Below are 17808 nucleotides of genomic sequence, written 5' to 3' on the forward strand. Positions count from 1 at the left end.
TAGTAAAGTAACCCTGAGCTCACTATTTCTAACATAACTATGCTGCCAAAAACATTTAGTACTCAGCCAGGCGTGGTGGCTTACGCCTGTAATCCCAGCACTTTGGGAGGCCAAGGCAGGTGGATCACGAGGTCAGGAGATAGAGACCATCCTCACTAACACGGTGAAACCTCGTCTCTACCAAAAAAATACAAAAAGTTAGCCGGGCATGGTGGCAGGTTCCTGTAGTCCCAGCTACTCGGGAGGCTGAGGCAGGAGAAAGGCATGAACCCAGGAGGTAGAGCTTGCAGTGAGCCGAGATTGCACCACTGCACTCTAGCCTAGGTGACAGAGCGAAACTCCGTCTCCAAAAAAAAAAAAAAAAAAAAAAATTCAGTAGCCTAATGAATTTCTCTAGTAAGTAGTTCAAATTCAGTGAACCTTTACTATGTGCCAGATACTGTTTTAAGAGATTTACATGTACTAACTGATTTCTCTGAAGAAGTACTATTATTATCCCCATTTTAAAGATTGGAAACTAGGGGACACAAAAGTCAAGAATTTGCCAAGGTTTTTATTCTTGCTGCATAAGAAATTCACCTAAATGCAACTTGAAAAAACAATTTTATCATACGCATGAATTCTGTGGGTCAGAAATTTAGAGCAAACACGAAGGTAAGGAACAATGTCTGAGGCCACAACTGAAACGACACAACAATTAGGGATGACTCAATGGGACGGAGTCATTTGAGGAAATCACTTACATGTGTGAGTGTTGATGCTCCTGTCGGCTAGAATCTAAACTGGAGCTGTCAACTAGGGCAGCAGTCCCCAACCATTTTGACACCAGGGACCGGTTTCAAGAAAGACAATTTTTTTCCACAGAGGAGGGCAGGGGGATGCTTTTGGGATGAAACTTTCCACCTCAGATCACCAGGCATTAGATTCTCAGAAGGAGCACACAACCTAGATCCCTCATATGCACAGCTCACAATAGGGTTTGCAATCCTGTAAGAATTCAATACAGCTGCTGATCTAACAGGAGGCCGAGCTCACCTCCTGCTGTGCAGCCAGGAGTGGGGGGATGGGGAGGATGGGCTTGGGGACCCCTGAACTACGGTCCTACAGATAGCCTTTCTCTGTAGCCTGAGCTTTCTTCATAGCAGGCAGCTTCAGAATAGTCAAGCATCGTACATGGAGCACAGAGATCCAAAAGCAAGTGTCCCAGAAAACAAAGTGAAGGCTGCACTGCCTTTTCTGACTTAGCCTCAGTCATCGTGCAGTACTTTCACCATATTCTATTGGTCATAAGCTAGTTGTGGCTAGTCGTGAGCCTGTGCAGATTCAAGAGTAGAGGACAGAGACCCCTCTTCTCAATGGAGACTATAGAGAGCAAGGGGTTGAAAGTGGAAAATACACGTCTGGAAAGTATAACATGCCACCATCTTATAGCAAAGATTCACAGTGCATGCTCTTAACTACCATACTTGACTGCTTGCTCAAAAAGTGGCACACTCTATAGTACATAACAACCACACTCTTGACCAGATCTGACAGTTCTGGGGTGGCCTGAAATACCATTCAGAATATGAAATAGGCAATGGTACCTCAGAGAGAGAGACTGAGCTCTGAAGAAACTTCTTTAGACTGTAGTATCTTCACATTCATCTCCCTCTGGAAGCCATCAGTGAAGACAGTGAGAGGATTCTCTACCAAGAAAAACAAGGCTGGGAGCAGTGGCTCACACCTGTAATGCCAATACTTTGGGAAACTGAGGCAGGAGGATCACTTGAGCCCAGGAGTTTGAGGCTGCAGAGATTCATAATTGCACCATTATAATCCAGCAGCCTGGGCAACACAACAAGACCCCCATCTCTTTAAAAAAAAAAAAAAAAAAAGGAAAAGAATAAATAAAATATGTGCCTCTTATAACCTCTCCATCATGGTTATTTCCAGTGGTGGCAAATTCCATCACAAAAATCATTGTAAATGCTCTGGAAGAGGGAAAGGGGTGCCCTATAGACATCCTACTCTCACAGACTTGACTTCCAGTATCTCACCATCACCTGGTGTTCAATATTACAGATCCAACCCAAATGAGATTTTAATTTCTGATGTGTCATTAAAACATCTACAACACAAGATTTACATACTTTACATATATATCAACAGTTTTCTCATATCAGAAGGAAAGTTGCAATTCTAGAAGCAAGTTTCCAGAATCTTTTGGTTTGCGGTGGGGTGGGTGGGGGAAGTTGGGGAGCTACTCCAAACAAATATTAATTGATTATATCACAAGTACTTAATCAAAACTTACTGCTAATTCTTCTGCTGATTTCAAATGGTTTGGAAAGACTAGAGTAGAATTGAGAGAATTCGAGAATCAGGCTATGAAGACCCTCTCCAACGTTAAATCTGTCAGAATCAGAGTCCTGGAACAAAGTCAGACAAAAGCAAGGTGCAAACTGTCTCACCAAACTAAACACCACAACCTTCATTAACAGCCAAGGAGACTGATGTTTTTTAAGTGGTAGGGTTATTAAGTGGGTTGTGAACAAATACCTCCCCATTAAGAGTTCTTCCAAACACTGTTGTACACACCTCAAAGTCACCAAGAAATTTCTATTAAATCTGATTATTTGCTAAAAATAATAAAAATCACTATCTTTAACAAATCCTTGGTTGATACAAAAAGAAAAATCAAGAATGCTTTCTATTTTGGTTTACGTACTAAAATGCACAGAAACAGGCTACACCTGTAGTTTATTTACAGAGAAACATTCTGGCAAAATTAACATAACTGGCTAAATATTACTTCTTTGGAAATACTGGTTTAGTAATAATTTTAAAAAACAAAAACTGCTTTACCAGTTTAACTTTATTTGAAGACTTTAGGTCAAATTTTCATTTTGAATAAAATTTCAATTAACACAAATAACAACCAAACAGTAGATAAGAAATTTAATGAATAAACTCTTTTTCTGTTAAGACTTCCCTTAAGTAAATTTTTCCAGAGGTACTGTGTTCTGGCTATGTGTTCTGGATCTGTTTCTTTTAATAAATTACAGAAAGGAAAAAGGTGGGGAGGGGAATGTGACAGTCACACTTAATCCACACCAGGCTGCCATATGTCACTTTTTGTCCTTTACTGGTTCATTGACTATTCATGAATTAACTACCTGAAAAGTGTTATATTTATCTGTACAGGCACAAAGCTGTCAATTCAGTTCAAAGCATGCTTGCCTTTGTTGTCAATGAGAAAAAGTCTCTCTATATGACACTATCCTATAAGTACTTTAAAAATCTACATTGATATAGTGAGTTTCTATGTTGATACTAGCTGTGCCTTACTACTATTTTTTAATGACTATTATATCAAAGGAAAAATGAAGCAGTCCCAGCTTTTAGAGCCCCTGGCCTCTAAGGATTTCCACAGAAGCCCCAAATCCTATTCCCTCCTATACTTTATTATCAATGGTCTTACTGTTTTCATTTCTTTTCTTCCTTTATCCATGCTTGTTTCTGGCAGTATCCTCTGCTATTAACTTACCTCATCAAAGCTACCTGAGTACTGACCAGTGCTTCCCCAGGATGCATTACATCAGCTCTAGCTCAGAATCTGCCCTAGAGTTTCCTATTCTCTCCCACGGTCATTGCCATGAACGATTTAACGGTTCATTCATATTCCAACTTGTTTGCCAGCATCTAGAGAAGACATTTTTTAAAAGGCATAAAAAGAGACACTCAGCTTTCATTACTATCAGACAAGAAAATAGGAAAAACAAGCTTGCCTAAGACATTTTAAAGTGCTTCCTCGATAGCTTCAAGCGTAAAACTACCATTACAAATCCAACATATCTGTCCTGAGACAGCAAGATCAGAGGGAGAGAGTAAATATATATAAACACATACCTGCATCCTAAAACTTCTCTGAATAGCTTAAATAAAAAAGGACTGTGAAATCTACACTCCCAAATTACTGGCATTTGCAAGTTTTATAATGATAAATAAAGCAAAAAAAGTAAATGGAATTTAATTTTCCCTAGATGTATTTGACAAAAATTGACATTAATGTTCAAAACACATGATAAAAGTTATTTTATAGTTAGTGATTAAGGCAAAAGACCTAATCCAAAAAGAAAATAGTGTTTTATAAATAGTTCCAACATACCATGTTCTTCCCTGTTTTATTTCAACATATCTTTTGAATATCCCAAAATCTAAAAAAAAAAAAATTCTTTGTAATTCAAGAAGGTGGCTGAAACCTGTACTTCCATTAACAGACAATGATATGGTTTGGCTGTGTCCCCACCCAAATCTCATCTTGAATTGTATCTCCCAGAATTCCCATGTGTTGTGGGAGGGACCCAGACGAAGGTAAATGAATCATGGGGGCCAGTCTTTACTGTGCTATTCTCTTGACAGTCAATAAGTCTCATAAGTCTCACGAGATCTGATGGGTTATCAGGGATTTCCGCTTTTGTTTCTTCCACATTTTTCTCTTGCCATCGCCATGTAAGAAGTGCCTTTCACCTCCCACCATAATTCTGAGGTCTCCCCAGCCATGTGGAACTGTTGAAGTCCAATTAAACCTCTTTTTGTTCCAAGTTTTGAGTATGTCTTTATCAGTAGCATGAAAACAAACTAATATGGACAGAAAGATGAAGCAGAAGGAACCTTGATATTTCAAAGCTCCTCTAGGACATAAGACTAAGTCATCAAATTCCTAAAGTAATTAATGTATGCAATTAATGCTTATGCCTCAGAAAACAAAAGATTCAAATACAACTTGAATATTTTTATGATAAAAAACTAATTGAAGAGATTTTTCCATATTAACAGTATATAGTTGTTTTACAGTAAGTATTATGTACCCTCAGAAGCCCCTAACCTGTTTGTTTCTTCTGTATTCCATAACTTTATCAAATGTATCACTATTTGCTCAGTCTTCTAGGATTAAAAACCTCTTTATCACATTTTCTTCATTAGTCAGGATTAGGTTCAGCTGCATGCAACCACATATGAGAAGAACAAAAACAGACAAAAGCAATGGCTTACGCAAGATAGAAAGTGAATGTATCGTCATAAAAAAAAAAAAAGTAGTCCAGATGTAGTCAGTCCAGTATATAGTTTCATAATGTCAGGGGCTCTTTCCATCTTAATGACCTGTCATTCTCAAAATGCACCTTCCACTTCCAGGCCCAAAATGGCTGTTTGAGCTCCTGCCATCAAATGTACTTAATAGCCAGTAGGAAAGAGGTAAAGCAGGGTTCAGTCCTTTCGATAATGCTTTCTAGAATTTTCACAAAGCTTCCACTTTCACTAATCTTAATACAGTGATATGGCTACATCTTGCTACAAAAAGAACTTGAAAATGTAATCTTTTTTTTTTTAAGAGAGCAACAATGTGCCCAGCTACAAATTACGATTCTATTACACAGAAAATAAAAAAGAAGAAAAGGGAAGCTGAGATTGGCTCACAGTCCGTGTTATTTCTCTCTAACCCCACCTATTTAAACCTTCTCAGTTCTTTATCATAATTTAACTAAACCAACCCAATAAGAAGTTATATTCACACAACCATCACCTTTGCTTGGATAATAGCATCCTAACTGATCTCCTTGACCCAGATAGAAATGAGTGATTCCATTTGAGCACAGAAACTCAAGAACAATACAAACTGACTTAATCATGGAAAGAATCATGTAAGTGGGAGGCACCATGCCTTCTCCTTCAGGCTCACATAGGCCATACTGGCAAAGGAGGAACTCTCCATTCATCCATGTAAATGTATTAAGGCAAGGCAGAGACTGACTGTAATCTGGTGTGTGTGTGTTTGTGGAGAATCTTGCTGGCATTCAGTGGTCAGAAATGAGGGGTCTCATAGGGCAGGAAATCAGTCTCTGTGTCAAAAGAATACTTCCCAGCAGGCAGAATGTTGAGCTAGAATTTTTTTTAACTGTCAACCCAGAAGTCTATGCCCCGCCACAAATACCTTCAAAAAATGAAAGCAAAATACTTCCAGACAAACAAAAGCTCAGAGAATTCACTGAAAGCAGACTTGTACTATGAGAAATGTGGATAAATGTTAAAGGCATATTTTCTCATTTTTAAGCTCTTTAAAAGTTGACTAAAGCAAACCTGATAATGTATTATGGGGTTTATAACATATAGAAATAAAATATGTGACAAATAGCACAAGGGACAGCTCTAACATATAGTCTGCTGAGGAGACAAACTTTGGGTGAATTTAAGCCTCCCAGTCACATAAAAAATTACACTAGGACCTCAGCAAGATGGCAGAATAAGAGGACACCTGCTCTATCCCCTGCAAACAAGAATTCTGCATCCATCCACAGAAAAAAGAGCCTCAGGATTCAGGTAGGCATTTATAAAACCAAGGTAAAGCTCAACACCTAGGAAGCCTAATCTTAAAGTGCAGGCCAGCACTCAGGTAGCAGACCTGCTGATTGTGCTCCCGGGTTCAAACTCAGAAACAGCCCCATTCCCAAAGGGTTTGGTTACAGCCATTTGGCCCAGAGGCTGCAACCAAAATCATCTGCCCAGGTGTCCAGGAGGAATGGCACCCACTTGTGCCTCAGCAGAGAGGCTCATCTGCATACCAGCATCAGTCTCAGCAGTGGACCTGGAAGTTACCCTGTAACTTGGTTCAAGCTCCCCTTAGCTGTGGCCCCCAGCTTAGCATGGTTCACACAAAGACCCGGAGAGAGATATCCCCCATATCTCACAGCCTGGGAATTATCCAACCATCTGATCCTCTGTGATGGACCCGCCAGCCTCTGTCCCACATTTGATCCTGAGAAAAACTGATAATCACCAAGTTAATAAAAGTCCCTTTTAAAAATCAAACTTTCCTGGGCCAGGCGCAGTGGCTCATACCCATAATCCCAACATTTCAGGAGGCCGAGGCAGGCAGATCACTTAAGACCAGGAGTTCAAGACCAGCCTGGGCAACATGGTGACAAACTCTGTATCTACAAAAAATACAAATCTTAGCCGGGCATGATGGCAGGCACCTGTGGTCTCAGCTCCTTGGGAGGCTGAGCTGGGAGGATCAATTGAGCCCAGGAGGTCAAGGCTACAGCAAGCCATGATCACGTCACTGCACTACAGCCTAGGCAACACAGCGAGACCCTGTCTTGAAAAAACAAAACAACAACAATACACCTTCCCCAGCAGAAGGGACAGTGGATAGAAAGGGGCACAAGTGCAACTTCTGGCTATTAGAAATGTTCTCATTTCACGGTATACAGATGTGTATTTTTCAGCCCTCATGTAATACTTCAATAAAAAGCTCAAACCAAAACAAACAACAAATCAAACATTTACCAACAGAAAAAAGAGTCATGAGTATGAATAGGCAATTCACAAGATAGGAAATCCAAAGGACCAATAACCTTTGTAAAGATGCCCCACCCCTCCCAAACCCCTTTCCCCATACCCTCAGAAATGCATATCCATCATTCCCAACTACTCAACCTCTTCTCTGAAGGTTCTTGCTTGGGATACAACCCAGACTTAAATGTAATGGCATATTATAATTACCTGGGGTTTGTTTTTTTTTTTTAAACAAATTACCTATGTCCAAGCTCCACCTCAGACTGAGTCAGAATGTCCAGGGGCTAGGACCAGGAAATGGTATGTTTACAAGCCCTCCCCTGCAATTTTAATGTGCAACCAGGGCTGAGAGCCACTTCCAATTGAAATCTGGCTCTCAACTGCAGCCTTACTCAGTCACGGCTGTCTTCTCTCTTATATCCCTCTTCCCAGCAGGCCTCGAGACAGGACAGGTGTTCTTGTTTCTCATTGCCATTTCCAAATCACTATCTCATCTACCTGCCTAAGATCTCAGCTTCAAGTCTTTTATTATCACTGCATCCATCCCTAATCCTCCTTGTTGCGGGATTAGGATACCCCCAACCTCAATCCTTAAAGATTTTAGCTCCTGGCTATGACACTCTCTCCAATGTTGTTCTTGTCAAAATGCATAATGATTTTAGTATCTCTAGAGATCATCCTAGACCTCAACCTCTCCTCCCATAATCTAGTGACTCCACTTGACCTCGGTGGTTCATTCCCACAATCATGCCCCAGAACTTGTCATTACCAATAGCTGACACCCTCCACAATCTCAATTTCTAGCATCCCACTCTCCTGCCATCCCCTATCTTTTCAATTCCCCTCCTCAAATGTCTTCACTCCAACATTTTTTAAGTCCATAATTTTTAAAGTTCCATAATCCACTGATCCTACCATCTTTTCACGGTCCTTCATCCAGCTTAGAGTCTAGATCCACCGTTAAGACTCAAAGTTTCCCTCCTTTGAATATACTGTCAACTATCGTACCTCATCTTCCTCTATCATTATCACCAGGAACCCCAATCCTAGATAAATCCTACTCTCTAACTAATCCGCACAAGTGAATTTGGCTGGAGGAAAAAAACAAACATAACTGACTGACCTCGCTGTGCACTTAGGACAGCTGACTCCAAGTGGGCCTTGGTACAGCCTTGTAATCACACACCATTTTAGTCTCCTGGTTGACAAGGTCACAACTTTTCCTCTTCTTACCTCTACATCTCCTTTGCTTTCCTCAGGCTCAGCAGATGATTTTGCTTACTGATTCACTAAGAAAATAACAGCAACAAGGATCTACCAGTTCACCTGCCAAAGTACTCTTTCCGTCTGCCTCTATGGATGCATGCTCTGTGCTCCTACTAAGACCAACCCCGTCATTGTACACTAGATCCCAGTTTCTTTCCTCTCCTCAGCCACATTCCAGCAATTCTCCCATCTCATGAATCAATTTCCCCTCTTTGCTATATTATTCACATCAGCATCAAAAACACTATAACAGCCCCCACCTTTAAAAAAAAAACACTCTTAATCCTGTATCTTCCTCCAACAATGGTCCCATTTCTCTACTCCCCTTTGGAAAGAAATTCTTCACAAATGATGTCTATTTTTGCCATCTCCAATTCCTGTTTTCGCATTTTCTCTTGAGAATACACCACCAACTTAACTTTTAGCTCCTCACCACTCCACCAAAACAACCGTGAAAGTCTTCAATGACCTCCACATTGTTAAAACCAAAGGTCAATTCTCAGCGCTCATTTTACTCAATCTATCAATGCATTCCATACAGCTGAGCAGTCCTTTCTTTGAAACAGCATCTATACTAGGTTTCCAAGACACCACTCTAGGTTCTCCTCCTTATTGAGCAATTCTTTTCAATCTCTGTTATTGGTAAGCTTTATCCTCTCAACTCTAAACACTGGAATAGCCCAGGGCTCACTCTGGACTTTCTCTTCTCTCTCTACACTCATTCATTCATCCTGTCTCATGGCTTTAAGCCACTCCTCTATACTGATTTATATTTATTCCTCTGAGGCCTCTTTGTATTCCAGGCTCATGTTATCACCCACGTAATTCACAGCTCAACCTGAGTGCTGAGCGGGCACCTGGAACTTGCTTGTTCAAGATTCAACTCCAGGTTTCTCCCTCTTCCTCAAACCTGCTTCTGCCACAGATCCCTTTCAATGAACGGCAACTCCAGCCTTCTATCTGCCAGGCCAAAAACCTTGTACTTTTTCTCTCACACTTCCCAGCTAATACATCAGCTTATTTTGTTGATTCTATTTTCAAAATATATCTAGATCTAGACTGACCACTTTTCGCCACCTTCATTGTCCACACTCTTAGACATTGTCCACACTCTTAGATCGTAACAGCAGCGTCCTAATAAACTCCTGCTTCCTCCCTTACAGTCCCCTCTCAACAAAGCAACTAGTGTGATCCTTTTAAAGCCTAAATAAGATTGTTTCCTCTGCTCACAACCCTCAAATTTCAGATGGAATCACATTTAATGTAAAAGACGAAGTCTTTACTATAGCCCCTCTATTGTCTCCCTCATCTCCTTCTCCCTCCCTCCTTACTCCCTCTAATCCAGTCACACTGATCTCCTTGCAGTTCTATGAGCATGTCACACATGTGGGTCTTACTTGGTGTTCTCTCTGCCAGGAATGTTCTTCCTCCAGTTACCCACATGGCACATGCTCTCTACTCGCTGTCTCTAGCCACAGCATTTATTACCATCTAAGATACTATGCATTTTCACATCTATTTATTTTCCATTTCCCTTCACTAGAATGTACGCACATGGGACTTAGCCTGTCACTGAGCAGTACTCAATTCATCTGTTGAATGAATGAATGAATGGTGCTTACACTCATTAATACTAAGGCAAATACAAATTAGAGAAATATAAAAAGTCATTACATACCAATCATATGCCAAAAGTTTAGTCTGATAAAACCAAGAGTGACCAAAATCTGGAACACAGTTTTATATGCCACTGTTGGGATTGTAAATTAATCCAAACACTTTACAGAACAATTTGGCAATACTAGTAAAACTGAAAATGCATATACCCTTCAGCCTAGCAATTGCAGTTCTGCATACACATCCTAGACCCTAGGGCCTACAGCAACTCCCTCACAAATACGAAAGGAAACTTTTGCAAGAATATTGTATTAGTCCATTTTCATGCTGCTGATAAAGACATACCCGAGGACTGGGCAATTTACAAAAGAAAGAGGCTGATTCCACATACAGTTCCACAGGACTAGGGAAGCCTCACAATCACGGTGGAAGGCAAGGAAGAGCAAGTCCCATCTTGGAAGCCTGCCTTGGCTTCCCAGAGTGCTAGGATTCAAGTATGAGCCACCGCACCCGGCCAGAATCTTATTTGATTAAAATTTCTTTCCAAACTTCATAAATAACAATCGCCAGTTTCTTCTAATCGAAATGAACAGTAAAGAGGCAAAGAGAGAATGAACCAGCAGGGGAAATGCCGAATGCTTATAAAACCATCAGATCTTGTGAGAACTCACTATTACGAGAACAGTACGGGGGGAACTGCCCCCATGACTCAGTTATCCCCCATGATTCAATTATCTCCACCTGGCCCCACCATTGACATAAGGGGAATATTGTAATTCAAGGTGAGATTTGGGTGGGGACACAGAGTCAAACCATACCAGATATTCACTGCTATTGTCTATAAAAGCAAATCAACCAGAAACTTGACTATCATCAGGAAATGTATAAACTATAATAGAAGCATACAATGGAATACTACACAGCAGCTAAAACGAATGACCAAACTACAAATACCAACATGACTGTAGTTCAAAATTACAAGGCTAAACTAATAAAAAGCAAACTGCAGAATGATATGTAAGGTATGATGGTGTGTGTGTGTAGGCTACATCCATATATAATAAAATAAAAATAGAAATGTTTATATACATACGTATGTGTGTGTATATGTATGTGTGTGTGTGTATATGTATGTGTGCGTGTGTGTATATATATATACACACCCAGGGGTTATTTCTGAGCAGGAAGAAAGACAGAAAAAGAGAATCAGGGAAGATTACACAGTGTGTTTCAACTGCATCCATTTGATTTTCTTTCTTTACAAAAAAGAAAAGCTTGGTTGGGCACAGTGGCTCATGCCCGTAATCTCAGCACTTTGGGAAGCCGAAGCGGGTGGATCACAAGGTCAAGAGATCGAGACCATCCTGGCCAAAATGGTGAAACCCCATCTCTACTAAAAATACAAAAATTAACTCGGCGTGGTGGTGCACACCTGTAGTCCCAGCTACTCGGGAGGCTGAGGCAGGAGAATGGCTTGAATCCGGGCGGTGGAGGCTGCAGTGAGCCAAGATCATGCCACTGCACTCCAGCCTGGCGACAGAGTGAGACTCCGTCTCAAAAAACAAAAAAAAAGAAAAAAGAAAAGCCTGGCAAATATGGAAAAATATAAGAATCTGGTATCAGTACATGACAGGTACATGGGTATTTGTTATGTTATTCTCTAAATTCTTCTGTATGCTTAACATATTCATAATTTTAATTAAGCATATTACATCACATGGAAACTTACTTATTTCTGAGACAGAATCTTACTGTGTGGCCCAGGCTGGAGTGCAATGGCACGATCTCAGCTCACTGCAACCTCTGCCTGCTTGTTCAAGCAATTCTCCTGTCTCAGCCTTCCGAGTACCTGGGACTACAGGGTCACGTGTCACCACGCCCAGCTAATTTTTGTATTAGACAAGGTTTCGTCATGTTGGCCAGGCTGGTCTCAAACTCCTGACCTCAAGTGATCCGCCTGCCCTGGCTTCCCAAAGTGCTGGATTAAGGTATGAGTCACTGCACCCAGCTGGAAACTTACTTAATTAAAATTTCTTTCCAAACTTCATAAATGGCAATTGCCAGCTTCTTTTAATTGAAATGAATGGTAAAGCTGTCAGGGCTTTCCAGAAAATTCTGGAATTCCACAAGAAAAGATCTGGCTGCCCTCACTCAGTATTCCACCTCAGCTTCTTTCCTTAAAAAGTCCTTCCATGGCACATTTCTATTTAAATATTAATCATTTGTAAACATTCCCACATAAATGCACTGCTCTAGGCAAGGGCTGTGAAATGGAAATGCAATCTGAAGCAGACACACCATAGCAAAAGGCACCAAGACTCGTGTGAGAATCTAAAATCACCAGTTGCCACGGATGACTAACAAAAAGATAGATAGCGGCTCTTTCATTTAGGGACATGAGTTTTTTAATCACAGCAAGAGAAGGATAATCTCTTCTGCATTCTCAGACATTTTACCAAAACCAGAAAGCGCCTATGTTAGTTCAAATCAGTAGAAAAATTACCAAGATAGCTTATTAATTAGATTAATACAGGATGAAAATCCAGAGACGTTAAAGCATAATCTATAGAAAAATTGACTTTGCAAAGTCAAAACACATTTATGGCATCACAGACAATATGAAAAACAAATGTTCAGCCAGTAGGTAAATCAGAAAGGTTAATTTCAGTGATAAATAATTTCAGTGATGTCAATACAACCAACTTAAACTCTTTTTTTTTCCAGAATCTCACTGTTTGCTAACCGATTTGTTCTTACAGGCAAGACTACTTTTTTAAATCTCAAATGTGAAAACTGATACACAATTTACAGATACAGAGGTATAAGCCCAGCTCATTGGTATAAATGACAAACCTCTCAATGTCATGGTTTCCTTATTATAATTCAAGGTTTCCTTGTTATAATTCAACACAGATATTGAAAACTTGCCATCCATCCACTAATTTTTACATAATACCTTTGAGACTCATAGGACAAAAGGCAATGCAAAGCCTCTTATACATAACCATAGTAAAGGTTTAAAGTTGATGCAGTAGGCTTCCATGAGCCAACAATGATGCCAGCCAACTAGCTCCGACAACTTTATTATTCTAATCATTTGTATAAATTGTTAATGGCTGTGAGATGTGAATCATAAATAGCATACCATACTTACACACAATCTTTGGTTTCCAGTTTTAAAGGACACTAATCTAAGCTAGAATATGTTTTAAAAGTCCATTATCAGTTCTCACTGATTAAATCATTTAACAATTAGATATGGCTTGAAGGTTACATCATCAAGCACATATTTTTCCGCCACACAAATTATGCATCTTCATAAAGACTGATAAATCCATTCTGAAAAATGAACATTTGAAAATCACAAGTCCTCATTGCCACCACCTTATATTAGCATAAATATTCTTGCAATTGTCAACCAGAAAGTTTTACATTTCTCAGTGCTTTATTTTAGCACTGAAGTGACATCTAGGGCTTGGGAAAACTCAGAACAGCGTGGGTTAGGAAAGCTACAATTATATCTTGACTGCCTTCACCAAATTACAGGAGTGGGAGGTAAAGACATTAACTGAGACACTCATAAAAGAACACACCCTTAAAAGTGAACTCTGTACTCCAATACACTTTTTCTGGATTAAATCCAGAAAATAAAAATTTTAAAAAAAACACACATATACCCCTCACTTAGTGAATTTTACAGACAGCACAGCAACAAGAAGTACCTAGTTCATAACTCGTTGAGAGGAGAAATTCATGCATCCTTCTGGCTGTAACCAAGGCAGTTATTATGATTTAATTAGAAGTTCTTATTCACTTTACTAATTACAGAGTTAATTATGTCTGTTTAAAGTGAACTGTGGGATTTGCAGAGCCAACCTACTATTTGTATTTTTTAAAAAGTGAATATGTTTTAAGTACCAATTAGCAAGGGTATGTTTTATATTTGCTCCTAGTACAGTTTCCAGTCTTGAAAGATTAGATTTCCACTTGACTCTAACACAGACAGCAAAACTGCCACACAGACATGAGAAGCAAATGTAAAACAATTGTGATAAAAAATGTTTTGTTTCAGTATGTCCTACTGAAGCTTATTTGATGGCTTCATAGTGACACTAAGCATATTTAGAATGCTGTCAACATCCCAATACCTAATTAGCATATCATAAACAGTATCATTTCAGAACTAGAGCTATCTTAGAAGTTATGGCCAAAGGCACTTGAGAAATATGTTGAAAGAGAAATTAAGCAGTAGGTGTGGAATTCTTGAGGCATGATTAGAGTCAGTCTTACAAAAACAGAGTCAGATACACAAATGCCAGTGCTTGGGATTATTCTAGGTATGTTTTTGGTTTGTCCTTTGATTTTTCATCTAGTAACTATTAAATATATATATACATATATATATATATCTCTCTTTATCATCGCTCTGTAAACACTCTAAGGACAAGTGAAGACTTAACTTCAACCTCTTCAGTGTCCTCCTTAAAAAATAAAAACATGAAGTGAAGTATACTTATGGCAAAAAAACAAAAATCAAGACTGTACCAGCAAATCCCGGATGCTCAATGGCTTTCATGGAGCTTGTCCAAATTGGCGTCTTAATATTTAGCACCATCTAGTGGCAAATCTATTTTTTAAGTTGGAGAAAAAACATGGATCACAATCAAAAGTATTGAAAAACCTCAATCAGTAATAATATTTCAACATCAGTACAAATTAATGCTTTTGATAGCTGTTGAATACACATGATAGTTAACGCGGGTATCCACTACCTATCTAACAGGCTCTTTAAATCTGTGTATACATAAAGTTTTCTAGGACAAAAGAACAAAAAAAGCAAAGCCTCTGAAAGTAGTCTGATTTGTCTCATAGAAAATTCTTCCAGACCCATATTCTGACTCATTCCGGCCTGAGATTTCAAATATGTTGCCATCACAGAAAAAAACTGACAAAGACGCCCTGTAATCAGCTTTTATAAAAATGTAGGCAGATTTATATATACATATATTAGAGTAAGGCACCTAAATGGCTACTTTAATATTCAATGCTCACACTAACCTTTCTGCATTTTCTTACAATAGTCCTATTTTAAAGAAAAAACAACCTGGCAAATGTTCTTTACAGTTTACAAGTGTAGTGAGTTAAGAAAATGAAGCCGGCCGGGCGCGGTGGCTCAAGCCTGTAATCCCAGCACTTTGGGAGGCCGAGACGGGCGGATCACGAGGTCAGGAGATCGAGACCATCCTGGCTAACACGGTGAAACCCCGTCTCTACCAAAAAATACAAAAAACTAGCCGGGCGAGGTGGCGAGTACCTGTAGTCCCAGCTACACGGGAGACTGAGGCAGGAGAATGGCGTGAACCCGGGAGGCGGAGATTGCAGTGAGCTGAGATCCGGCCACTGCACTCCAGCCTGGGCGGCAGAGCGAGACTCCGTCTCAGGGAAAAAAAAAAAGAAAATGAAGCCATAGCAACACTGGCCACCGCACCCAAAACAAACACCTCCCTACTAGGTGCTCTGTAAAGAAGTAGGTACATCTCAGGCTATTACTGGAAACACAGAAACCTCCTTTGACTCACAGCAATGATGCCATAAACAAAGCATTTTGCCAACAGTGGCAATAAGCTTATGCTGATAAATCCTGCCTATCTCACCTGCTTTCCCTCCTACAAAAGCAAGCAAGCTATAAACAAAACCAAACAGTTTACATAGACTTACAGCAATATATTTTGAAGATTCTTTTCCCATTAACAAAGTTGAAATACCTCCTTGTCACACAATTATCTTTTTCACTTTTTAAAATCTTTTTGAACTTTTTAGGTCTGTGGTATATGTGCAGATTTTTTACATGGGTATACTGCGTGTCACTGGGGTTTGGTGAACAAATGATTTCCCAGATAGTAAGCATAGTACCCAATAGGTAGTTTTTTCAACCCTCACCCTCCTCCCACTCTCCATCCTCAAATCCCCCATCAACAGCCCCAGTGTCTGTTGTTCCCCTTTGTGTCTTCATGCATTCAATGTTCAGCTCTCACTTATAAGTGAGAACATGTGGTATTTGGTTTTCTATTCCTGTGTTAATTTGCTTAGGATAATGGCCTCCAGCTGCATCCACATTGCTGTAAAGAACATGATTCTGTTCTTTTTTATGGCTGCACAGTATTCCATGGTGTAAATGTACCAAATTTTCCTCATCCAGTCCACCACTGACAGGCACCTGGGTGCCCATATCTTTGCTATTGTGAATAGCGCTGCAATAAATGTACAAATGCATGTATCTTCTTAGAGGCAGAACAATTTACATTCCTTTGGGGTTCAGTAATGGGGTTAGTAGTTCCGTTTTCAGTTGAGGAATCGTCACAACTGCTTTCCATAATGGTTGAACAAATTTAACTCCCACCAGCAGTGCATATGCATTCCCTTTTTTCTGCAACCTTGCCAGCATCTGTTACTGTTTGACTTGTTAATAATAGCTGCTCTGACTGGTGTGAGATAGTATCTCATTGTAGTTTTCATTTGCATTTCTCTAATAATTGATATTGAGCATTTTTTCATGTTTGTTGGCCATATATATGTCTTCTTTTAAAAGTGTCTGTTCATGTCCTCTGCCCACTCTTTAATGGGGTTGTTTTCTGCTTGTAAGTTTGCTTAAGTTCCTTATAGATTCTGGATATTAGATATTTGTCAGATGAACAGTTTGCAAATATTTTCTCCACTCTGTAGGGTGTCTGTTTACTCTGTTAATAGTTTCTTTCACCGTGCAGAAGCTCTTTACTTAAACTAGGTCTCGCTTATCTATTTTTGTTTTGTTGCAATTGCTTTGGAAGACTGTCATGAAATCTTTGCAAAGGTCTATGTCCAGAATGTTGGACCTATGACAAAACCTATGACATAACTGTCCTAGGTTTTCTTCTAGAGTTTTTATAGTTTTAGATTTTACATTTAAGTCTTTAATCCATCTTGAGTTTATTTTTGTATATGATGAAAGGCAGGGCTCCAGTTTCATTTCTCTGTATATGGCAAGCCAGTTATTCCAGCTCTATCTATTGAATAGGAGAGTCTTTTCCCCATTGCTTACTGTTGTCAACACTGTTGAAGACCAGATGATTGTAGGTATGCAGCTTTATTTCCAGGCTCTCTAGTCTGTTCCATTGGTCTATGTGTCTGTTTTTCTACGGGTACTACGCTGTTTTGGTTCCTGTAGCCTTGTAGCGAAGTTTGAAGTCGGACAGTATGATGCCTCCAACTTTGTTCTTTTTGTTTAGGATTGCTTTCGCCATTTTTGGGTTCAATCTTGGGGGGCTGTATGTTTCCAGAAATTTATCCATTTATTCTAGGTTTTCCAGTTTCTGTGCATAGACGTGCTCATCATAGTCTCTGAGGGTTTTTGTATTTCTGTGGGTTTGGTGGTAATGTCACCTTTGTCGTATCCAATTGTGTTTATTTGGATCTTCTCTTTATCAAACTACCTAGCAACCTATCAATCTTATTTATTTTTTCAAAGAACCAACTTTTGGTTTCATTGATCTTTTGTATAGATTTTCATGTCTCAATTTTGTTCAGTTCAGCTATGATTTTGGTTATCGC

General features: G+C 39.5%; 1 protein-coding gene across 7 annotated transcripts in view; it reads right to left on the reverse strand.

Moving 5' to 3' along the window:
- LOC117073277 (cytochrome c oxidase assembly factor 1 homolog) overlaps positions 1 to 17808 on the reverse strand; it is a 95357-nt gene that overhangs the window by 48985 nt on the left and 28564 nt on the right. The window contains exon 2 of one of the 7 annotated variants that reach the window (XM_033193938.1): positions 4151 to 4199. The exons of 3 other annotated variants lie outside the window; for them this stretch is intronic. Coding sequence is in view for 1 of the 4 variants with exons in the window: in XM_033193933.1 (XP_033049824.1) it covers positions 14767 to 14836 (70 nt within the window). In the remaining 3 variants the exon portion in view is untranslated. Of the gene's footprint in view, positions 1 to 4150; positions 4200 to 7441; positions 7461 to 14766; positions 14840 to 17808 lie in introns of those variants that run through there. 3 more of the 7 variants (XM_033193931.1, XM_033193942.1, XM_033193933.1) reach the window with 3 other exon arrangements.

The sequence above is a fragment of the Trachypithecus francoisi genome, unplaced genomic scaffold, assembly GCF_009764315.1.
Source record: "Trachypithecus francoisi isolate TF-2019V2 unplaced genomic scaffold, Tfra_2.0 Lachesis_group4, whole genome shotgun sequence".
In the NCBI taxonomy this organism is placed as follows: Eukaryota; Metazoa; Chordata; class Mammalia; order Primates; family Cercopithecidae; genus Trachypithecus; species Trachypithecus francoisi.